This window comes from Cervus canadensis, chromosome 18 (assembly GCF_019320065.1).
Source record: "Cervus canadensis isolate Bull #8, Minnesota chromosome 18, ASM1932006v1, whole genome shotgun sequence".
Taxonomy (NCBI): Eukaryota; Metazoa; Chordata; class Mammalia; order Artiodactyla; family Cervidae; genus Cervus; species Cervus canadensis.
In genome coordinates this window covers 7,377,844-7,401,578 of record NC_057403.1, presented here as the reverse complement: position 1 = coordinate 7,401,578, position 23,735 = coordinate 7,377,844, and the positions used below count along the sequence as shown (strand labels likewise).

The following is a 23,735-nucleotide window of genomic DNA, read 5'->3' as shown; positions in this document are numbered from 1 at the left end:
TGTCCTGCTGCCTTGCTGGGCCTGCACTTCTCAGATCACTTCCTGGCCTGAGACGGCTGCACCCACTCCTGCCATCAGGTCCACATTCCAGAGCACAGGAAGACGGGGGAAACATTATTTCCCCACTTAGGAACGCATTGTAGAAGATGCCCATGTCACTTCTGTTCACATATTACTGGTCAGAATTTAGCTGCAATGCCACACCAAATTTCAAGAGGCCCTGGGAAAATGCCTTGAATCCAGGCAGCCATATGCCCAACTAAAAATACTGATGTCTAATCAGTACTAAAGAAATAGAAGAACATGCTGAGAGAGAACTGGTTCTATCTAGCCACAGTCCCCAGCCTGCTCCCTGTCACAGCCCTGATGACCCTGAGAGCTCCTGGCCTGCTCCTCTCATGTGTCAGACATCATTACCCACTCTGTGTTATTAACTCACCTAAGTCTTCATTCCTGCTCCGCTCGATCTAGATTCTACTCTTACCCCCCATTTTACAGTCTTGCAATCTGAGACCGGGCAAGCTGCTCAAGCCCACACAGCTATTAACGGAAGGAACAAGGATCTAGATGCAGGCAGTCTGGTGCCAAGGCACCTGCTCTAACCACCACCACACACTCAGCCAACCTCTGTGAAACCTAAGTGCACCTCAGGACTCCACTGGCCCCTGGGGCCAGGGGCACTCCCATGGGCTTCCCAGAGCATCCTCCTCACTCACAGGACAGGGGGTGTGGCAAGTCCAGTCAGTCCTCGCCAGACAGAAGCGCAAGGCTGGGGCCCTGAGGTGGTGCCCTCTTCTCCACCTAGTGACGAAGACCAGAGGACCAGCTATTTCTAGACCTTTATTTCTCTGTGAAAAGGGGGAAAGGGAATAAAATAAAAACGGCACAACTGACACAAAAAAACCACCGAGAGGAAGGGAGGGAGGTGGAGATGGGTGAGGGGTCCCCACAACAGCAGCAGGAGCCGGCGACCTGGGACACTCGCGTCTCTCCCCCAGTGGGCGGGAGCGGCCCCTTCCTCCCAGGGTCTCTGCTCTGTCCTGCCTTGTGCACCCCCAGCCCCGTGGGGGGCGGACATGAGGAGCTGGAGTCCCGGGCTGAGGGAGGAACCGTGCCGGGGGAGGGACCTGGGGTCAGACCATGCACAGGGAGTGACAGCCAAGGGCCCCCCACTGTCCCCCCAAGGGAGGGGCCTGGCGAGGGAGGGTGGACACCGGAGGCCGGCGGAGGATCCTCTTCCAGCATCAGGCGAGAGACAGAACTAGGGGAACAGGAAGATGCAGGAGTCAGAAGGCAGCCAGCCCGCTGCCCACGGCCACTCGTAAGCCAAGCGCCGCCCTCGCAGACCCCCACCCCCTGCCGCTGGAGTCTTGGATTCCTGACGCCTCACCAGTCAGAGCCTCCTGGGCAAAGTACTTGACGTCCACATCCTGGTCCTGGGTCAGCTTCTCGAGGATGGGCTTGACCTCACTCTGCAGCGTGCTGGGGAGAGAAGGGGAAGGCTAGGGGTCAGGCAGGCATGGCTGCTGGGTGTCTGTGCACAGATGCAGACACACACATGAATGAAAGCTCTCAGGGGCCAGAGCAACCATTACTCGGAAGGCTGGAAGTCGCACAAACAAGGACAGAGGCCTCGGGGGCCCAGAATAGCTACAGGGAGGTGAGGTGGTGTGGAAAAGTGGGGCAGAGAACCCAGAACCTTCAAGTCTCTGAGCCTTGGCCACGTGACGCCTTGCATTTGTGTAACATTATCTACTGAGGTCTATGGCCCATCAGGTGTGGACATAGTGGAAAACCCAACCCTCCTGATTCTCACCCACATGGAGCCCAGGCTGGGAGAAGGCAGATCAAACTGCCGACGAATACAGGAGAGGTGAGTGACCAAGGGAGAGACTCGGCCCTACAGGGGCCCAGGGAGGTAAGGGCCGAGGGAAATGCTTCTGCAGCGGCAGTCAGCTGTTTGGGGGCTGAAGGCGGCCTTCAGAGAGAAACTAAGGGGTGAAGCTGTGTCCTGGACAGACAGAGGTGCAGGTGCCACAAGGCCCTTCCCCCAAAAATAACCGCCATTCTCACTTCTATCACCTGCGTCCCCCTTGATCGATGTTTGAAGTTGAGTCAAATGCAATTGTGTGTGGAGGAGGGGCAGGCCTCACCTGTTGTCCAGGATGGGCCCTATCTTCTGCAGGGACTTGGCCACGTTGAAGCGGACATTGGCGACAGGGTCCCCAGCCATGCGCAGCACAGTGGGCAGCATGTGCTTGGTGGTGATGTCCTGCCCACAGACCTCGGACAGCACCTGCAGGCCAGGGAGTGGCAGAGGGTGACTCCCCAGAGTCCTCGCTCCCTCTGACCAGGACACTTAGCGGCCGTCAGGCTTGAGGGTGAAGCTAGCTGATCATCAGGGGACTCTGAGCTCAGACTCGCCCACCCTGAGGGCCTTGATTCTCCACAAGTTCCCAGGTCTCCTAACACCCTCCTGACTCTACCGTCTCCCTGCCCTGAAAACCCCCAGCCCACACTGTCCCATCCCGGCTCCCTCCTCAGATTCTCCCTCATCCCTGGGGATGCAACTGGACTCCTCACCCTGGGAGCGCTTCCTTAGTGCCACGGTCTCCAGAGTGATGCACAGGAAGGGATTATCAGATAATTTTATGCTAACTTTTAAATCTCATTCTTTAATTTGTAGTTATGTGTACGGTTTATTTAACTGACTAGATACAAGCACTTTCTACTGTATTTATCACACATATACATATTACACACACACTATATATACATTACATATTAACAACTGTTCTAAGTTGTATAACCAGATTAATCTCACAGCCTCAGAAGTCTGGGGCTGTGATGACTGGTATGAACCCTTTACAGGTGAGAAAACTGAGGCACTAAGAAGTAAGGTAATTTTCTCAAGGTGCACAATCAATATATGGTAGAGCTAGAATTAAACAGTAGGTCTCATTCTAGAAACTGTACATTTACCCGTTATATCATAAATATTACACACTTGGTGGGAAAGGAGAGGGGTGCTCAGACAGACCTGGCCATCACTGTTCTGCCGGGCAAATCTCCCTAGTCCCGAGTCTCCCCCATGCAGATCCCCACCCACAAAGGCCCTGTGACTCTGACCAAGGAGCCCCATGCTCTGGCCTGCAGTTCCCCAAGGACTCACCCCTACAGCCCCAAATCCCAAGCCAGGTTTCTCCCAAGGACCTTCTCCATTCCTCCTCTCCCACCTACTTCCTCTCCCCCAGGGAGAGTGGGGGACGGTGGCATGCTCACATTGATACAGAAGAGCGTAGTCATGCGGTGCAGGTAGTTGGGGTCCCCAGACATGGCCAAGACCTTGGGGATTATAGTAGCATGGGCCCACTCCTTCCCGAACTTCTCCACCAGCTTCTTCAGGTTGCTGGTGGCCGCCTCGCGGATGGCGTAGACTGTGGAAGGAGGAGGGAGGGAGGGAGACTCAGGAGGTGAAGGGCTGATGCAGGTGGGGACTCACAGTCACACTCGCTTCTGCCTGCAGAGCAGCCCCAGGTACCAGGCCACATAAACTGCGAGAACCCATAAACTCGCAGAGAAAGAGAGGGCCGTGTGCACTGGATGTAGGGTTTTCTTTTCACGGAGCACCTTCTCAACAGCTCCAAGGCACAGACAGGCAGGCTGAGGCTCTGAATTTGCCCAAGCGAACAACTTAGTACACGGAATGGAGCCTGTTACAGACAAACGTTAACTTTTATTTTTGCCACTCCTAGTGAAAACAATGCACAGTTCTCACAATGGCCTTCAAAGACTGGGATGAGGCACCCTATGTTTCACAGAGAGTGTGGGCTCAAAGCTGGCAAGTGACGTGCTTAAGCTCTGACAGCCAGGAAGTGGGATTCAAACTCGGAGTGTCTGCCGGGTGACCCTCAGAGTCTCCACTGGACCTGGCAGCCGCGGGTGACCTGATACATCCACCTCGTACCCTGCCCTCCTGTGGGAATCCAGAAAGCAGGGGAGCTGCTCCATGCACCTGACAGCAGTGGGGTGACACCCACTCCCCCCACCTGCCCCAATCAACCCACCCCAGCACCCTTCTGGAGCCCCAGTCTCTGCCCAGAGGTCCTGGGGAGGTGCTCACCATGATCCACAAGCCAGGCCATGCACAAGGAGTTGAGTTTCTCATCAAAGAACTCCACCCCCTGCAGGAGACGAGGAGACAGAAGATCAGAGTCAAGACTGGGCAATTCTGGGGAAGCCCAGGGAAACCACACACCCCCCCCAAAAAGCTGGGCACTGTTCCACTTCACCTGACGGGCTTTCTTCCCATCTCTCCCCTCTACTCCCCCGACAGCCCTCACACCTACCACTGGGCCCTCAGGGTCCCCAAGTCCGCTGGCACAGCCCCCAGGCCCCAGGCACCGGGCCCGGCCCAGGCCTGCGCTCTCACCAGCTGTCCCGCCAGCAGAGGCATGTACTCAATGATGGCTAGCCGCACCCGCCACTTGGCATCCTCCGCCAGCTCCACGATGGCAGGGAGCAGGGACTGCGACAGCTGCCGGATGCCGATCACCTCGTTCACGCAGTCCAGGTTGGAGATGATGTTCAGTCGCACCTCCGGGCACTGAGGAGAGGACAGGAGGGTCTGAGAAGATGCACTGCACATGGAGCCCAGGGCAAGGCTCTGACTTACACTACATGTATGTATGGGCTTCCCTGGTGACTCCGATGGTAAAGAATCCGCCTACAATGCAGGAGACCCAGGTTTGATCCCCGGGTGGGGAAGATCCCCTGGAGAAGGGAATGGCTACCCACTCGAGTGTTCCTGCCTGGAGAATTCCATGGACAAAGGAGCCTGGTGGGCTACAGTCCATGGGGTTGCAAAGTCGGACACGACTGGGTGACTAACACACACAAACACACATGCTCATGTACACAGCTAGCCTCATTTTTCCAAAGTTAACTTTACACCACTCTGAAAGACCTACACTGGTTCCTGCTTTCACTAACCAAAAGAAACCCAAACAGGATTTTTGCTTTTACAAAAGAAAAAAACTGCTGCTTCACTCTACACCATTTCGACCTATGACAGGTTTATAGTAGTGCTCTATCTTAGCACAGAGGGGGAACCTATATCCCCATCTGCTTCCAAAAATCTCTGAAGCAACTTCTAAGAAAAGGCACATAAATACAATCAATTCCTTGTCCAACATCATATATTCCTGGATGGCAGACACCACAGTCAGTTTTTCCTGCATCTCCCTCTGGGAGCTGTGGGGTGAAGAGGCATGCGCTGAAATAAATCAATGAAGCAAATAATCAAGTGTGCAGTAAAGGGTTATTAACTGGACAAGGCTAGGTTGTTCAAACTTGACACATTCCAGAGGACTGGCCCCCCACCAGCTTCTGGGAGATGATCTCTCAGTATCTGAAATAAAAAATGGCCCTGGGCCATGCCAAAAAGATCATGCTAATAATGTGACTTGTGGTGAGGACCTTGGGCCATGTGGCATCAACTTGACCTCCACAGAGGCTGGAGACCTGTAACCTGAGGTCAGCCATCACCAGATAGGACGGGCACCCTCTGGGGTCTGACTGAGAGGACTGGCCTGCTGCTGGCTGGTGCCCTCCCTTCACAACGGCTGAGACAGAACAAATTAGCGCAGCCACCTCAGACCCACAAGGTTCGGGGGTCAGCAGGGACAAGCCCCTCAGTGTCAGTCCACCCCGCCCCTAGGTTGTTCTGAGAGAAACGATTCTCTACCTTCTTTAATCCACAGCACCTTGGGATCCCTAGTAAGCACCTTCGCCTGAACTGGGAGAGACATGCACCTGTATGATCAGGGAGTCAAGGGACCACCCGTCTGCCCCTCGCCACTGCCACTCTGAAGGTGCTGGAGGATCAAGTGCCTTGTTCCTTTTTTTGCTCAGTATCCCTAATGCCCAGGAAAAAAACTAGTACAGAATAAAGGCATGTGAAACAAATGCCAAATAAACCAATGGGCAGCCCACCATACCCACAGACACTCAACTCCCTGGTGACCTGGGCATTTGCTGAAGGTGCTGGTGAACCTGGAGAGGAGCTGCCCCACCCGCCACGGCCGCGTGCAGAGCCCCCCCTGGCGCCCATACCTCATCCTTCAGCTGGGCCAGGAAGAGCGGCAGCAGGTGCTCGATGGTATTGTCTTTGCCCAGGATTGGAGAGAGGCCCATGATGACGGAGGCCAGCGCCGACTTGACATGCTGGTTGGCATCAGACACCAGCTCCTGGGAGGGAGAAGGAAGACGGGAGCCATGGGGTCAGTGGCTGAGAGACTCCACTCCTACGAAGCCCCGAGACACTGCTTGCTTTTGTCCTCTCGATCCAGGCTGAGTACCCGAGGGGAACTGGAGCGCCTTACGTGTTCGGCGTGCCTGGAGTTCAACGACCCCTGCCCCCAGGAACCTCTGCCCCAAACTCGAAGCTCTGTGGATGAGGCGACGCTGTGAGCTCTGAGGAGGAAGCGCCCCACCACCACGCTCAGCCCGGAGCCTCAGATTCCCTCAGGCTTCCTGACTGCTCTAAAGCTGACACTGCCTGGTCTGAGGAGGCTGGGAACTCGGTCTGCGTCGGGCTGCCCCTCACGCCCTATCTCCACCCTTCCTTCCAGAAAGTTCAGGCATGCTCTACTCCTCCCACCAAACTCCCTGTTACCTTGATGCAGGGCAAGATCTGGGTCATGATCACATTCTCCCGACAGTCAGCGGAGAGATTTTCACAGAATTCTGTGGGCAGCGAGAGGGAGGCGGCGGGAGGTGAGACCTGATGTGCCCGTTCTGCCTGCAGCCCCTCAGACACCCGCCCCACCACCCGCACGCCCGCTTGCTGTGTTCTGGTCGCCAGCACCAACCTTTGACCTTGTGGGAGGCAGCGGCCCTCACCTCGGCCTCACAGTCTTTCATCAGGTTCTGGAAGGCAGGGACCAGGTCCGTCTTGGTGATCTCAGGTCCCACTGCTTTCTGGAGCTACAGGAAGGGAAGGAAGGGCGGGGGGAGTGAGAGGGCTTGCTGGGTACCTTCGGTGAATGAGAACAAAATCAAAGTTCAAGGCACCTGGACTGAGGCAACAACAGCCCTTGGCGTCACTGCTGAGATGTAACGTGGGTGCTGTAGGGGCGGCCTCAGCCAGGTCTCAGAGCCTCTCCGAAGCTCGGTTTCCCTGTTGTGCGGTGATGAACTGTATATGGTGCTGAGGGGCTGGGCAGGGCAGTGGTCACGAGTGTGGCCCCGGAGTCCAACTGCCTGGCTCAAGTTCTTACTCTTGCTTATCATCGGTGTGACCTTGGATGACTGCTTGCACCTCTCTGAGTCTCTGCTTCCTCAAACCACGAGGGTACCTACTGCAAAGTACTGCTGTCTGCATTAAAACGACAGATCGCCTTACTGTTCAGGTTACTCGGGCTGGGTTTTCTGTCCCTGATCCCAAAAGAGTCTAATGATGTATGACCCCTGTCACTTTCTCACTTGTATTATTTCTGTGTTAAGACTGTTTACCAGCGTCCGTATTACTTTTGCAATTAAAACAAAACAATACAGGTTAGGGTACCATCCCCTCCCCACCTCCAGGAAACCAAAGAAAAACGCACAGGTTCTGCTGTGAAGTTGCTTTGTGAGGACCTGGGAGAGCAGGGTGGTTCCTGACTGTGAGGAAAGGGGTCTGCTGCCCAGCTCTCCAGCTTCCTCTCCCGCTGAGAGCCACTGCCCAACGTTCTTGCCTGTGCTCCTCTCACCACCCAGGCCCTCTGCACACACGGGACGCAGGTCCTGCCCCGGCGCTCTCTCGTCCCCCAGAACCTGCTGCAGCACCACCTCCTCGTCTCGGCGCTTCCACACCCACCCCCACCGGCCGGCCCTGCACCAGTCACGGTCTCACTACCTCTCCTCTGTCTCAGCTGACTGTCCCCTCTTCAGGCTGCCTGCTCCTTGAAGGCCAGGAATGTGCTGAATTCACTGGATCCCCAACACCCAGCCACGAGCTGGAGCCCGACAAACATGTCTGTGCAATGAGCCGCTGAGACTCCATGGAAAGAGCACAGTCCTCAGAGATGTGGCATCTGTTCTGCCTGCTTGACAGCATCACTCCGACCATTCAAACGTTTGGGCCGTGTTTGGGGGCTCGACTGTATCCCTCCACCCCTGAAATTCACACACTGACGTCCTAACTCCCCACCCCAGGACCTCAGACTGTGACTGTACTTGGCCACAGGGTCTTCAGAGAGGTAACAGGGTAAAAGAAGGTCATTACGGTGAGCTCTAAGCTAAAGTGTCTAAAGTGCTTACAAGAAGAGGAGATGAGAACACAACACACAGGCAAGGTACAGGGAGAAGGTGGCCGCCCATGGCCGAGGAAAGATGTCTCCGTGAAAGGAGACAAGGTTCGTAGGTCGGGAACACACACATGCCACCCTTCTCTGCTCCTGTGGCTCCCCACCACAGAACCTTAAGTTGGCCTCAGAAACCTCAAGGAAGCACTTCAAGCTGCCACTATCAACCAACCAGGGTTGACAGGTGAGCTAATCAAATGACAACAGAGAGCTTCCTGCTTCAATGCCCGGATGACCCACTGGGCTTCACTAAACCCCGGGTCCTCTATGTGACTCCACTCCTTCCCAAGGCCTCCGTCTCCCCATCTGTGAGATGCTGTCTACAGCCCCCGCACGCACCTCTGTGAACTTGTCGGCCACCATGTAACGGACACGCCAGGACTTGTCCTCAGCAGCCTGGCGCAGGGTGGGCATCACCAGGGCCTCTAGGTCCTCCTGGGGCAGGAGCTGGGCGATGTTCACACATGCCTCCACCGCTAGCAGCCGCACCGAGTCCTGGGGAGAGGGTGGGAACAAGGAGGGGTCAGCAGAGGCCCCATCAGCCCCGGGCCTCCTCCCCAGACTCGGGTCCACCACGGGGAGAAGCAGGAGAGGGGCGGGCAGGCGGCCCCACCTGCTCGTCAGAGGCTAGGTTGGAGAACATGGGGATGATCTCGCTCTTGACGTTGTCCAGCTCCAGGACCTTGGCAAACTCCCCCAGCTTGGAGGCTGCGGCCCGCCGCACCATGGGGGTGTCATCTGAGCACAAGTTCCGGAAGTACCTGGAGGGGGGCGTAGAGTGGGCTCAGGAGGAGGAACCCCTGGAATCCCAGGCAGTCCTGCAGCACCTGGCTTTGCCCGGGTGATCCTGACCCAAGTGACAGCCTCTGAGTCTCCCCAACCCTACACAAAGGAACTGGTTAACAGAACCCACCCTACTGGGCCACTGAGGTTTAAACGAGACGACGTGTGTGAGACACCCAGCCGTCTCTCTGCAGGTAGGTCTACAGCGAACTGCAGGTGCTGATTCTATTATTATGACCACATAAAACTGCTCAGCTAAGAGGCTGCGCTGAAGCTGCTCAGAGCGTTTCCTTTGCAGCACCGAATGCCTTCAGTTAAAGAGACGCGAGGAGCCCAGCACAGCCCTCCAAGCACCCACGAGCAGCTGTACGCTGCTGTCCTGGCCGGAGTGACGGCTCAGGGGCTGGTTCAGGACAGCGGTGGAAGGACAGGAGTCCAGAGGGACGGGAAGAAACATAGATTAATGGGAGATTTTAATCCAATTAAAAATACTGGTTCTTCCACAGGCCAAATCTCAAGGGCAAGCAACTTGCTGGGGTTCAGCCAAGAGGGAGGGAGGTGGTGGAGGTGGTGGAGGTGGTGGAGGCGGCGGCCTCCCATCTGCCACACCGAGACAGGCCTTCAACTGCACCACACGTCACTGGCTGAGCATCCGCATGTACCAGAGCCTGTCCTAAGCATTTTATACACAGTAATTCTTTTACATAACCAACGGGAGGAAGAACCATGATTGTCTCCGTTTCCTAAATGAGCAGGAGGCAGTGCCTGGACTTACACCCGGCTATGTCCAGACACTAGCTCTCTGAGGGCTGGCAGAGAGCGGGGGCTTCTAGGCGCTGGATGGGCCTAACGGAGTCTGAGGCTCAAGAGAAGGGGACCAAGCAGGAGTGGGAGGCAGGGTCTCGCCAGGGCCCAGAGGCCAGCGGAGGCCAGGGGACTCACTGTCGAAGCTCTGCCTTGACGGCACTGGACACGCGGGGGTAGCAGACGGAGAAGAGGCCGCAGGCTGAGGTGCGGGAGGTGAACCAGTCGCCGCCCGCCAGCCGCTTCACCAGGGGCACGAAGTGGGCCTCGAGGTCGGAGGGGGAGTGCTCGTGGGAGATGGCCCGCAGGGATTCCACCGCCTTGTCCCGCACCACCGTCTCCTCCACTGTGGCCAGCGACTCCAGGGGCGGCTGTGGGGAGAACAGGTCAGCACATGGCTCCTCCTCAGCCCCCCCGAGCTCCCGGCTGCACCCCCTCAGGGACTCAGCTCCTCCGACAGGCTTTCCCTGATCAGCAGAGGCCCACATGCACACAATGTCTCCTCCCTGAAGAACCACAACAGAGAACCTCACGCACAGGTCCTTGGAGGTGCTTCAGTGGGGTCTACAAACCCCCAAGCTGTACATGTCACCTTCTGAGAGGGCCACAGCTGTCCCTGGCATCTCCAAGTGCAGTAATAATCACTGATGTTGACGGCAGCGTCTATTTACTGCATGTTCTTAGCAGGGCCATGGCTCTAGCGGTGCTGGTTCTAACTCACTTGAGTCCTATGAAGCAGGTCCTGTTACTGTCTCCATTATAAACTAAGGGGAAACTGAGGCACAGCCAGGCTAACTTGCCCGAGATGTAACAGCGATAAGCCAGGATCTAAACTGGGCCAGCTGGCTCCAGAACCTCCAAAGGGCTGAAAGGCAGAGCTGCAGTTTCTGACAGGCAACCACATCAGGATCTCACAATACTGGGGAACCTGGGGCTCGAGACTCTTGTTACTGTGAGGCCTGGAGTGATCATGTTCCTTTAGGGACATGTGACTGCCTCACCATGGGGTCCTTTGAGCCCAGCAGACCTCCTAGCACAGAGCAGGAATTACTGACTGAAAGAACCGAGACTCAATTGTTATCCTTATCTGTTCAAATAAAGATATGGGTGGAGGCTTGCGGTCTGAAGTCCAACCTGGCCTGACAGGGACAGAAAGCAGAATGAAATCATAAATGGAGACATTTCCAGGGCCCAGGCAGGTCACTGACTGCAGCGAGGGCCAAAGGCGACAGGCGGGGATGGCAGAGGCAGCAACAGGCGGGGACGGCAGAGGGAGCGACGGGCAGTGACAGCAAAGGCAGCGACTGGCTGGAGAGCGTCCAGGCCAGGGAGCAGAGCTGCCTCCCGCGTCCAGGTCTGTCAACTGTCACGGGCAGACATGGCCAGGGAAAGCAAATCTGGGGTTTTCCAAAAGCAGCCAAAAGGGCCAGGCCCTTACATGTGAATAAAATCTCATTTGACACATGCTTCAACGTGGATGAATTCCTTGAAGACGTTATACTAAATACAATAAGCCTTTCACAAAAGACTACAGAATGTATGCTTATGTGAGGTGCCGAGTTTTACAAACTGAAGGTGTGTGGCAACCTTGTGTCCAACAAGTCTGTCAACATCAACTTCTCCAACAGCATTTGCTCACTTTCAGTCTGGGTCACATTCTGGTAATTCTCAAAATATTTCCAACATTTTCATTATTAATGTATTTAGTATGATGATCTGTGATCAGTGACCTTTGATGTTACTACTGCAAAAAGACTACAACTTGCTAAAGGCTTAGATGACGGTTAGTGTTTTTTGACGAGAAAGTACTTTTTAACTAAGATATGTATCTTTTTTTGACAGAATGCTATTGCACATTTAACAGACAACAGTAAAGTATAATCATAACTTTTATATGTACTGGGAAACAAAAACATTCATGTGACTCATTTTATTACAACATTCACTTTCTTTATTATGGTAGTTTGGAACTGAACCCACAATTTCTGAGGTATGTCTGTAGTCAGACTCATAGAGACAGAAAGTGGAATGGTGGTTGCTGGGAGGTGGGGTGAGGAGCTTGGGGAGTTACTGCTTAATGAGTACAGTTTCTTTGGGGAAGGTGAGAAAGTTCTGGAGATGAATAGTAATGATGGCTGCACCGCAGTGTGAATGTACTTAATGTCATGGGGAAAAAGTGGCTAAAATGGTAACTATTTTTTAATAATGGTAACTATTTATTACAATTATTACTAATAATGGTACTATTAATAATGGCAACTAATTATTACTAACTCACCATGATAAAAAAAAATTAAGAACAAATTTTTTACAATCTCATTAAAAAGGTGGCAATGATTCATATACCACTAAAAGCAAGCCTGCAGACTAACTACAAAACATCATCAAGTGCAGATGCCAAAGTATGAAGATGCATCTTTAGGGATCATGAAAGAAAGAATTACAGAGGGAAAACGGCGGTTCTGAGAACAGTGAAAACTGAGAACCTCCAAGCTTCTTTCAACCCAGGCCACAGGACTGGAGCGCCTCCTCCCTTCCCTTTTCCCAAAGAGCCGTTACTTTCAGTATCTGACCATCTCTGACCTCCGCCATCACCCAACACAGGGTCACATGAACAGGAACACAGGAAAAGTCACAGAGACAAGCCTGGAATCCCAGCTCTGCCACTCACTAGCAGTGTGACTGTCTTCCCATCCAAGTACTAAACAGGCCCGACCCCTGCTTAGCATCCGAGATGAGATGAGATCGGGCGCGTCCAGGGTGGCATGGCCACAGCCGGTGTGACCGTCCCTACCCCGAAGGGCGGGCAGGATGACAACGGAGCGGACATCTGTGAGCACGCACTACATGCCGAGTACTGCACTAAGGCTTCCTGAGATGATCCTCAATGTAAGTGCTAAGGACTCCCTGTCTACAGATGAAGAGAGGACAGCACAGAGAAGTCAGATGACTTACCAGTCACACAGCAAGTAAGTGGAGCCTGACTCCCAACTGAAAACCTCACACATAGAGGGCCAGGCAGGGCCTGGCACTGCTCAGACATGCCCAGTCAACAGTGAGGAAGACGGGTGCATTTTCGTTCAAATATAGTAAATGCCACTGCTGATTGCTGGGTTAAAGTTAATGATCAAGGCCCCTCTGTTCAGAGAAGATGACCCCGGCCTGGCCTGCACTCTCCCCTCCCTGCGAGGACCCTGGTTCTGACCCCCCAGGGGCAGGCAGGGGCCCTCCCCGGATTCCGGACTCACCAGCAGGCAGTGCACGTACTCGGGGCCTCCCACCAGAGTGGTGAAGGTGCCCAGCTGCTCCGCCAGGGCCAAGAGGACCTCGTCCTCATCGTAGATGGTGTCTGCAGAACAAGACAGACAGGGTTACAGTTCCGCCCCACAGCTGATCCCCCACTTCCCCAGAACAAGCGTGCTCCACTCTGCTTCCTCAACTTGGCAGCCACCCTCCCCCTGGGTGGGCAGAGGTTGGGGGGGGGGGGGCCGGAATAGGTGATTAGGTGTGGGATGCTAGGGAAGAGAGACCATCAATACTGTCAAGTTCATCAATACTGTCCAGCATGACTTGATAGATTATCCCCTCTGAGTCACTTTCGAACTACATGGCCAATTAAGTCACTTCATCTCTCCATACTTCAGTTTCCTCATCTGTAAAATGAGGGCAGGAGTCTCACCTGCCTTAAGAAGTTACTGTGAGATAATCCTGGACAACAACAGTGTCATAGAGCACAAGCTCTGGGTGAAAAAACTTAATTCTCACAAGAAAGGGTTCAGAACACTGGCTGGCACATGGTTGGTATATAGTAAGTATTAGCTATTATTACTATTATTTAATGTTCACATCAATGCTATAGCACATGATGACCATGCCTGTTTTATACATAAAAACTCTATGGAACAGAGAAGTTAGGTAATTTACCTAAAGTCACCAGCAGCTGGAGCTGCAATTCAAACCAGGCTCCATCAGCCTTCAGACCCCTTCCATTAGTCCCTGCACCAGCCCCCAGCGCCCAGCACACGGCACTTACAAGCTGTTAAACTCACAGAGAGGTTTCTCTCTTATCTGGCAGGAACCACCCCAAGAAGCCCCCACTCAATGTGGGCCCCAGGACTCCACTGTACCTGTAAGAAAGGGCAGAAGCTCACTGCGGGTCCTTTCGACCCCGAGGGCCAAGGCAATGGTAGACAGCTTCTTGATGCTGTTGAGGCGAAGCTAATGAGGGGAAGAAGAAAAGGAAGGGAGAAAAGTTAGCAAGCCCAGACTTAAGGTGATAGTTTTGGACTCAGTCAGCTGCTGGAAGCCTCGCTAAGCACGTGTGGGGTACTGAGTAATGCAAGCCTACCAAGTGACTCTGTGACCTTGAGCTGTTAAATTATAGCGGCAGCCTCAGCAAAAGCATCCGATGGGTCTCACTGAGCCAACACCCGCTTCAGTACTTTCCAGGATCACTCTGTCTGACACTGTGTCTGCATGCCCAAGCTCCCCACCCTCCTACTTGTGCCACTAACACACTCCATCTTGTGCTCTTCACAGCAGCAGCTACGTTCCCAGCTTACTCAGGGCCCAGTCCCAGGCAGAGCTCGCACTTGCATGTCTCATTTAGCTCTCACAACAAGCCAAAGGCAGACGGTTATGGGCCCTACTCCAGAAGAGGAAATAGGCTCAGGGCGTGAAAGTCCCTTCTAAGAGTCACAGAGCTCTGTGGCATGGAGCGGGGGTTGTAACCCAGTGATGGGTTAGATGGTAGACGGCGGCTACCAGTGATGATAACAGAACAAACAATATTATAATGACACTGCTATAAAAACAAGACCTGCATTAGCAGTAGTAATTCCACTAGTACGGTGGGTTGAACAGTGATTGCAGAAAGGTACGTCCCAGTCCTAACCCCAGTACTGGTAAATGTGAAATACACAAATGTAATTAAGTAAGCATCTCGAGATCGTCCTGAATTTGGGGCAGGGGGTAGTGGTGGTGCTGTGAAACATTAGGAAAGTGTGTGTCTACCCCCCGTTCCTGGCTCCTAAACCCCTGCAGTTTCCTAAGTGACAGGAACACAAGGAGCATCTCTTGTTCTGATGTTTGATTTTCGATTCTGGTTCCTGATTCTGAGCCCCAAAATTCCTTGGAATTTCCTGGGTGATAGGAATGTCTCTTGTTCTAATGAGGTGACTGTGGGTGGGCTCCTGGATGGGGCTGGTCACCAGGAAGACCAAGCCATGCTCAGAAGCTGGGAACTTTCAGCCCCAAGCCCCATTCCCCCGAGAGGGACACTGACTGGATGATCAGTCACGTGCATGTGATGAAGCCTCCGTAAGAAACCTCAGAGTATGGGGCTTGGGGTGCACCCCCAAATACCATGAGGGTGATGCACCCCAACCTCTGGGGACAGAAGTTCCCTTGACCTCACCCTCTGCATCTCTTCACATGGCTGTTATCTAGACTCTTTATTGCATCCTTTATTATATAACAAACTGGTAAATGCAAGTGTTTCCTCAAGTTCTGTGAGCTGTTCTAGCAAATAATCAAATCCACGGAGGAGGGCCTGCTTTGATGTGAATTGTAGGACATCCAGCTGGTATTGCCAAGAACTGCTTGATCAGGAAGGGGGAAGGCCATCTGGTGTCAGAAGTGCCAAGTGTGGGAGGGGTGTGAGAGGAAAGGAGAGACACAGCCTGAAATCCAACGGTAGTGACTTACAAGAGACAGGAAAGAAGACGAAGAGACACAGAGGAGAAGGCAGTGTGAAGACAAGGGAGGGAGCTGAGGCTGTGTCCCAAGTCAAGGAATTTGTCAAGAACGGCTGGCAGCCCCCTGAAGGTGGGGAGAGGCACAGAGCCTCCTGAAAGAACCAATACAGCTAACACCTGATTTCGGACTTTTGGCCTCCAGAGCGCTGAGAGAGAACCCTTTCTGTTGTTTGCAGCCACCTAAGTTGCGGGGCTTTGTCGTGGCCACCCGGGAAATCGCACCCTCTGCTAACACAAGGCGGGCCTCAGGCTCAGTATGTTAGTGTTAGGACCTCATCTGATCCCCTCATCCCAGGGAACACGACTAATGGCAGCTTTCCACAAGCGTGGAGGCAGGCTTGGGGGTGCTGACGGCTGCCTGAATGAGCACTGAGTGGGCCAGGACCCAACCCCAGCTGCTTGGGTGGCCTGGCCACCTGGGAATCTCCCTTCCGTGTCTCCAGCCTGACAGCGGGGCTGCAGCCATGAGCTCCTGTGTGAAGAGTGCAAGGCGACGCCCCAGTGGTGAGTAAGCCAGTCAGCCTCGCCAGCCCAAGCACAAGCCGGACTCCTCCCCAGAGGAGGAGCAGAACAAGAAGGGAGCATGGCCAAGGGGGAGCAGCAAGGGCTCCCTTGGCCTGCTCATCCCCGGGCCATGTGGCACTGAAGAGGGCGGCAAGTGCCTGGGACCCCGCACCCCCTCTGGTTGAAGGAGCTTAGACTCTCTTTGGGAACCACAGTGATGACAGCCTGAAGAAATGCCATGGTGGCCTCTCCTCAGAAAAACATCTCACTTTTCATACAGTGTCACTGGGTCTCTGGACCACCTGGGCTTGAAGTGGTCCACTCACTCACCTGCCTGGCAGCAAAAGGGTCTCCAGATTAAGTATCACAAGCCCCGCATCTTTTTTTTTTAGCCAAACATTAAATGTATATAGAGCAAGACCTACAGAAACATATAAACAACTAAATACGGTAACATGAACTGCCAGTGAAATCTGAGTGGGAAGTACACAGGTGCTCCCTGATGTTCTCTCTCTTACCCAGTCATGGACATGCCCTGAATGCCCGAGGGACCCCAGGTTAAGAGCTCCTGCACTGGGCTATACTGCCATGTAGGACTTCTGGTTTCCAACTGTTTATGTGAGTCCCTGCAAAGATTTTTTAAAATCACTTTTGCATTTGGATGTGACCATGAGACTAATGTCTGGCCAGTGAAATCCAAGTGGGAACAGTGTGTGTGACTTCTAGAAGTGCTCTTATGGGGAGATGGGGGGGTCACATCTTCATCCTTCCTTCCCTATCTGGAATGGGCCTATGATAGCTGGGGCTTCAGCAACCATCTTGGGGCCTTGAGGTAACCTGGGACTGCGGAGGGCAGGATGGAAAACAAACAGAACAACGTGTGAGAGCCTGGGACTCTAACACCTACAGTGTCACCCAGCTTGGACTACCGCCCGACTTACTGATGTCATTTAAGTATCATTTATTCAGAGTCTTCCTATTAGTTACAGCCAACCTTGGCTTCCTGGTGGCTCAAACGGTAAAGAATCTGCCTACAATGTGGGAGACCCAGGTTCAATCCCTGGGTCGGGAAGATTCCCTAGAGAAGGGAATGGCTACCCACTCCACTATTCTTGCCTGGAGAGTCCTATGGACAGAGGAGCCTGGCGGGCTACAGTCTACGGGGTCGCAAAGAGTCAGACAGTGACTAACACTACTAGAGCCAACCTTAATCCTAACTAGCCCAATCAGTGACTGAGTTCTTTTTGGACAGAAAGACATAAGGACAAGCCGGCCAAGGAAAGTACAGGAAAGATTTTCCTCGTTGACAAGAGACAGGAGGAGGAAAAGAACCTCTCTGTTCACACCCATGCTTCCACGACCACACGTATCACTATGAGCTGGGGCTGCTTGTGTCCCCAGCAGCCCTCACCCTAGTACATGAGACGTAATAAATAAAAACTCCCTTCTCACCACTATATCCACACAGAAACACTACCACTTTTTAAAATCCACACCACATTCAATCCACAGAGTTTCCCTGATATGACCACACAGATCCAATCCCACATGTAGTGTGTCTTTGCTTCATGCTGAGTGACACCCGAAAGCTCTCCTATGGACTACGAGGCCCAACACGACTGACTCCTGCGTACAGGTTCATCCTCACTTCCCATTCCTTCTCTTTGCTCCCTGGGTTCTTGTCACAGTAGCTCCCTCGACAGAAACTAAAACGAACACAAACATTACGGTCAGGTCTTCTTACTTGCTGACGTGCTGTTTCCTCAGCCTTTCCCAAGACACACCAGGGCTCCCCTCACTGCATTCAGGCCTCTGTTCAGTCCTCACCAATGCCTGCCCTGGGTAAACCAGCAAGCCCCCATCACTGTACACATCTTAACTCATCATTTCCAACACAGGCTCCGGCCTCTTTTCTGGAGTACATAGAGTACACGGGGGTTTGAAGCAGAGCTCAGGAATCAGGTTGTGCTCTGAGAGTTTAGTTGGTGTAGGGTGATGGTGAAGAACATGGGTTCAAGATCCACGCTCTGCCGTGCCTTCTCTGGATGACCTGCATTTTTAAAGACTTGAAAAATATTTATGCTTGCGGTATTTGATGTGCCCAGCCCTGTACTCGGTTCAGGAATCACCAGCTGGTAACAGTCACGCCCCTTCCTCATCCCAGAGACAAGTCACCTTCCAAAGCCCACCATCCGCTCACTTGAAAACCTGAGTATAACTTACAGTGGACCCTCCATATCTCAGGTTTCCCATCTGTGGGCTCAGCCAACAACAGACCACGGAGTACCATAGTATTTCCTACTGAAATAATCTGCATGTAAGTGGACCCACACAGTTCACACCTGTGCTGTTCAAGGGCCAACTGTACTTCCTGGTTCACTGTTTCTCCTTCCGCACTAGAATGGGCTTCACAAGGCAGGGACTCTGTCTTCTGCACTCTGTGCCTCCAAATCCCAGGACAGGGCCTGGCAAACAAGAAGAGTCCAATAAATGCTGGATTAATTTTTTTAAGTTAAGGTTACACATATATTTCTACAGGAAGGGAAGAAAAGAACCTGGGGGGATTTGCTCCAAACTGTTACTTTGGTAGAGCCGGTGGCTGGGAATGAGCAGGGTGGTGGGCGCGGCAAGGTGGCTGCTTGAACAACAAGCCTCAGCCCCGGAGACGCCTACTGAGTGACTCAAGAGCCTCTTCAACTCCTATAAAATCCTAACATCCTTCCACCTCATTCCATGAAGAATTGTGTTTTTAAATGAACATAATGTTCATTTCACACACATTATGTGTGTGGGTGTGTGCAGGCAGATGGGTGTGAAAAGTTCTGCATCACCAGAGAGTGAAATGAGGACCACAATCTCTATTTTTGGAGCATTTGATTTTTTTTTTTAAGTAAAGAATGAACAAGTATGTATTCTGGCTTCACCAATTAGCTAAGGTGCCCAGGTAAACCCTGGGCACCTCAGAGCTTGTTTCCTCACTGTAAAATGGCTATCACAACAATGCCTCTCTCAGGACTGCTGCGATAATCAAATAAGGAAGACCCAGGGCCTGGCACGAAGCAAGCACTCAAGTGTTAACCATTATTCTTATTATTTCTCACATATTTTTATTTCTTGAGCAGGGAAAATAAATAGCTAACCTGAAATAGAAAAGAAAAAAGTACTCTCCCCACCTCCTTGGAAACCGCAGCACAAACGAGTTCTTCCCTAGCAGTTTACCTGGCCTTATAATTATGGAGGTGCCTGCTCCCCCATTTGGAAGGCGACTTGTCTCTGGGATGAGGAAGGGGCATGACTATTACCAGCTGGTGATTCCTAAGCCAAGTACAGGGCTGGGCACATCAAAAACCACAAGCATAAATATTTTTCAAGTCTTTAAAAATGCAGGTCATCCAGAGAAGGCACGGCAGAGCGTGGATCTTGAACCCATGTTCTTCACCATCACCCTACACCAACTAAACTCTCAGAGCACAACTTGATTCCTGAGCTCTGCTTCAAACCCCCGTGTACTCTGTGCACTCCAGAAAAGAAGCCGGACCCTGTGATGTCACATTTCTAAGGTGTGGGCACCCAAAATGTCTTAGACCATGTAAGAACCTGCTGTCTTTACATAGTTTATCTCATTTAATCCTCACAGCAGCCCTGCCAGGTGTGTCTCCCGCCCTTTTCCTCACTTAACAAGAAAATCAAGGCCCAGAACGGTTGAGTAACTCATAAAGTTGCCAGACCAGGACTCGAAACCCTCGTCTGCCTCCACTCATGGCACTGCCACCTCTGTGTCACCTCTGGCCTACTCTGTCTCCACAGGGCCCAGCTTGGTGGTGATAAGTCCTATTTCAGTATTTATTGGGTTGTGTGACAACGACCAAACATTCAGATTGAAGATTCAGAATCTGATTTAAAGGAGCCAATTGTAAAAGGACACTTCTGGAACAATCAGGAAAATCTGATTATGTGTATGAATCGACTGTTAGATGACATCAAAGATCACTACAAAAACTTTGTTATGTATGATGCTTTTGAACTGTGGTGTCGGAGAAGACTCTTGAGAGTCCCTTGGCCTGCAAGGAGATCCAATCACTCTATCCTAAAGGAAATCAGTCCTTAATATTCATTGGAAGGACTGATGCTGAAGCTGAAACTCCAATACTTTGGCCACCTGATGGGAGAACTGACTCATTGGAAAAGACCCTGATGCTGGGAAAGATTGAAGGCAGGAGGAGAAGGGGACAACAGAGGATGAGATGGTTAGATGGCATCACCGACAAAATGGACATGAGTTTAAGGAAACTCTGGGAGTTGGTGATGGACAGGGAGGCTTGACATGCTGCAGTCCATGGGGTCGCAAAGAGTCGGACACGACTGAGTGACTGAACTGAACTGATGTATGATAATGGCAATGTGGTTATTAAAATGCCCATGGTTTTAGGACATCCCTAGTGGTCCAGAGGTTAAGACTCCATGCTTCCAATGCAGGGGGCACCCTGCAGTCTGATCCCTTGTAGGGGAACAAAGATCCCACATGCTGTGCCGCACAGCCAAATAAAAAAAGTCCATGGTTTTAGAGGTGCATAATGAAGTATGTAGGACAAAGTATCTGGGGCGTGGGTTTTATTTTTAAAATACTTCAAGAAAAAAAAAAAGTGTGGAGGGGGAGGAAGAGAAACAGGTGAAAAAGCATGACAAAATTTTTTTAAAAACTGGATTTGGTACTATTTTCTCTGTGGCTTGAGATCTGACAATCAAAAATCATTTACTGGAAAAAAACCCAGCACCTATCTCAGATGTCTTCTGTGAGGACTCAACAAACACACATAAAGCACTTAGCAGGCCGGCATACAGCAGGGTTTCTCAGCCTTGGCACCACCTCTGGGGCTGGACCATCCCTTGTGAAGGGATGGCCTGGGCAGTGCAGGATGTTGGGGAGCTTCCCCCACCACCAGTCGTGACAACCTGTTAAGACCCACTGCTCTATAGTAACCATTAAGAGAACAGTTTTTAAATGCCTGAAGCACCTCACCTTTGAGAGAGATGAAGCTCTCACCTTACCACAACCAGCAGACTAATGAAAACTTAAAACATGTCGTGCACTGTTCTAAGCATTTTCCTTGTACTAACCTATTTAATCCTTGAAACATCCCTATGAAGTGCTAAGTATTACTTTTGGGGAGGGGGGGAGTCTCCACTGCACGGCTTGCAGGACCCTAATTCCCCAACCACAGACTGAACTCAGCCCAATGCAGTGAAAGTGCCGAGTTCCAGACACTGGACCGCCAGGGAATTCCCTTTTCCCACTTCACAGGTGAGAAAACTGAAGCAAACAGTATAAGTAACATAGAAACCTGGCTTCTCCACCAGTGGACCACATTTTAAGAAATGTGGTGCCCCAAACACCCCTGAGACAATGCAACCCAGCCACTGTTTCTTACTGGCTAAGGAAGCAATTTCTTTGAACCTCACTTTCCAAAGAGAAAACCATAAACTGCTATGACAACTGAATGAGGTCATCACTGAATGCCTTCTCTGAGGCAGCCACTTAAGGGCCAATTCCACTGCAACCTCCCAACCAGACAGGTGCTGCTTCCTCCTCACTCATCACTATTCCTTACAGATGAGGAATCTGGACCCAGAACAGGCAAGGCACTGACTGGCCCAGGGCACACAGGGAGCGCTAGGATTCAAAGCTCAGTCATCCTGACTCCTCCTCCTCCTCCATCACTCACCACACGGCAGCATGGAAACCACCAGCAAACCTCAACAACCCTCCTTTTCAAGATACCCCTAATCCTGCCAATGCTGGTGCTGCTCTGCAGTGGCATCCAGATAGGGCTCTCTGATCCTGCCTGGCCCCTATTCGAGGGTGAGAAGTCACAGCATGTCATTCCTCTAAGCAAAGCCTGGCACTGGCTCCTCCACCTCACCAAAGTCTTTGCCTTGCTGGTCCACAGGCCTCACTTGATCTAGCTCTGGATTAATCCTCATCTGCCACCACTTCGACATTCAGTGTGCAGCCACCACGCTGGCCTTGCTGTTCTGACTCCCGAACTACGGTCATAAGAGCCCAAACCACTGAGGCTGGGCCAGTGTAACCCGCACAATTTTATAAATGGGGAAATTGAGGCCCACAGGGAGGATCGAAACTTTTCAATCACCACTCCCCACAATTACAGCTAACATTTATTGGGCCCTGACAACAGACCGGGCGCCGTTCTATATGACTCGTATTATTAACTCGTTCAGCCCCTTACCACCTACCACTGAGACCAGGACTATTATTAGACCAGTTTATGGAAAACAAAGGCCCAGATCGGTGAAGTAATCGGCCCAAGGTCATTCGGATGAGAGGCAGGGCTGGGATAGGCAAACCCTAGAACCCTACCTCTTCTCAACCCTTCGCCTGCTGGGCTCAGATATCTGAGACCCCCGCTCCCACACATTAGAAATGTTAGTCCGTTTAGTACACTGCCCACCCTCCACTCAACGGGAGGATCCCGGAAAGGGGGCTAGTTTTCACCTCGTAATTCGTACCTGAATTTGGCCAGTTCCCGCTTTGGGAGGGAGCTTTTTGCCCCCTTCCCCTTCGGGGGTCTACACCAAAACTGGAGAGAGTGGACGGGCAGGAATTGGAAAGTCAGTCTTCACGTCTGAGTCTCCATTTGGAAAGTTTACCCCACAGCGCAGCCTTAGCCGCTGAAACCTTGAAGGGTGAAAACTACCCGGACCCCCACCAAGCAGGCGGCCCCTCCCCCACTCGGAGCAAGTCACGCGCCCACCCCATCCCCAAGGCGCCATTCAAGGGCTGCTGCCGCCAATCACCGAGCCGTTCCTTCGCCTCTCCCCCACCCAATCGGTCGACCCTCTCCAGAGCCGCGGCCTCGTAGGCCCGGGGCCCCGCGCGCACTTGGCAGGCCCGGGACCCTCCAAGCTCGCCTTCGCGCCCGCCCTCCGCTGGGCCGACACCCAATCCCGGGCGCCGTCTCATCGAGTCCGGGGACCATAACAGATGAAAACGGAACGCTGATTGGCCGCCGCCCCTTCCGCCACTCCCAGCGAACACTGAACCTTCTCCGCGAGGGACGCCCGTGCCCCCAGGTCCCCTTTCCCTTCTTCCTCAAGTTCCCGTTGCTTCCGGACCTGAACATCCTCGTTGCGGAGCTCGTCTATGAGCACCGCGATGGGGTAGAGCGAGTCGTCGCCGTCCGCCGCCGCCATCTTGGGCCCGTCCCGTTCCTGTCAAGACTGCGGCCAGCGCCGTGCTAAAACCGGGATAGGGAGGGGTTGGGCTGGGAGGAGAAAAGAAAGGCGTGGGGACGCCCGAGCCACTTTACAGGGGCTATCCCACATTCATTGGCCGCGATACTCCGGGCCGAGCCTGCGTTTCTTTGGTCCGAACAAATAAGGTCCCGCCTACCGCCCATTTGCCATTGGCCGAAGGGACGAGATTAAGTTTGCCGGAGCCTAGGAGAGGGGGAGGAGGAAACGGAAGTACGTGGTATCTTAGCGACCAAGATTGGGCCCGCCTACGTCGCCGCTAACATCGGCC

At 52.8% G+C, this 23,735-nt stretch overlaps 1 protein-coding gene across 2 annotated transcripts; it reads right to left on the bottom strand.

Annotated features, from left to right (window-relative positions):
- Positions 1-827: 827 nt before the first annotated feature.
- On the bottom strand, positions 828-23,649 carry PPP2R1A (protein phosphatase 2 scaffold subunit Aalpha). 2 transcript variants are annotated; one of them, XM_043435924.1, is made up of 15 exons: positions 23,327-23,649; positions 14,060-14,150; positions 13,181-13,281; positions 10,071-10,303; positions 8,959-9,106; positions 8,685-8,840; positions 6,873-6,987; positions 6,677-6,747; positions 6,115-6,249; positions 4,433-4,606; positions 4,124-4,184; positions 3,283-3,437; positions 2,154-2,296; positions 1,391-1,482; positions 828-1,261 (listed from the first exon to the last, which is right to left on the bottom strand). In XM_043435924.1, the coding sequence occupies exons 1-15, from the start codon at positions 23,402-23,404 to the stop codon at positions 1,245-1,247; spliced, it is 1,770 nt and encodes a 589-aa protein (XP_043291859.1). In that variant the 5' UTR covers positions 23,405-23,649; the 3' UTR covers positions 828-1,244. The 2 variants fall into 2 exon arrangements, with proteins under 2 accessions (XP_043291859.1, XP_043291861.1); XM_043435926.1 differs by lacking the exon at positions 23,327-23,649 and adding an exon at positions 22,721-22,866.
- Positions 23,650-23,735: the final 86 nt, after the last annotated feature.

Excerpts from the sequence above, each read along its gene's own strand:
- PPP2R1A (XM_043435924.1), bottom strand. The coding sequence starts at position 23,404 with ATGGCGGCGGCGGACGGCGACGACTCGCTCTACCCCATCGCGGTGCTC. Across the intron at positions 10,304-13,180 it reads AGTACGTGCACTGCCTGCTG|CCGCCCCTGGAGTCGCTGGC; the intron begins GTGAGTCCGGAA and ends TTCTCCCCACAG. Across the intron at positions 3,438-4,123 it reads GGCCTGGCTTGTGGATCATG|TCTACGCCATCCGCGAGGCG; the intron begins GTGAGCACCTCC and ends CTCCTTCCACAG.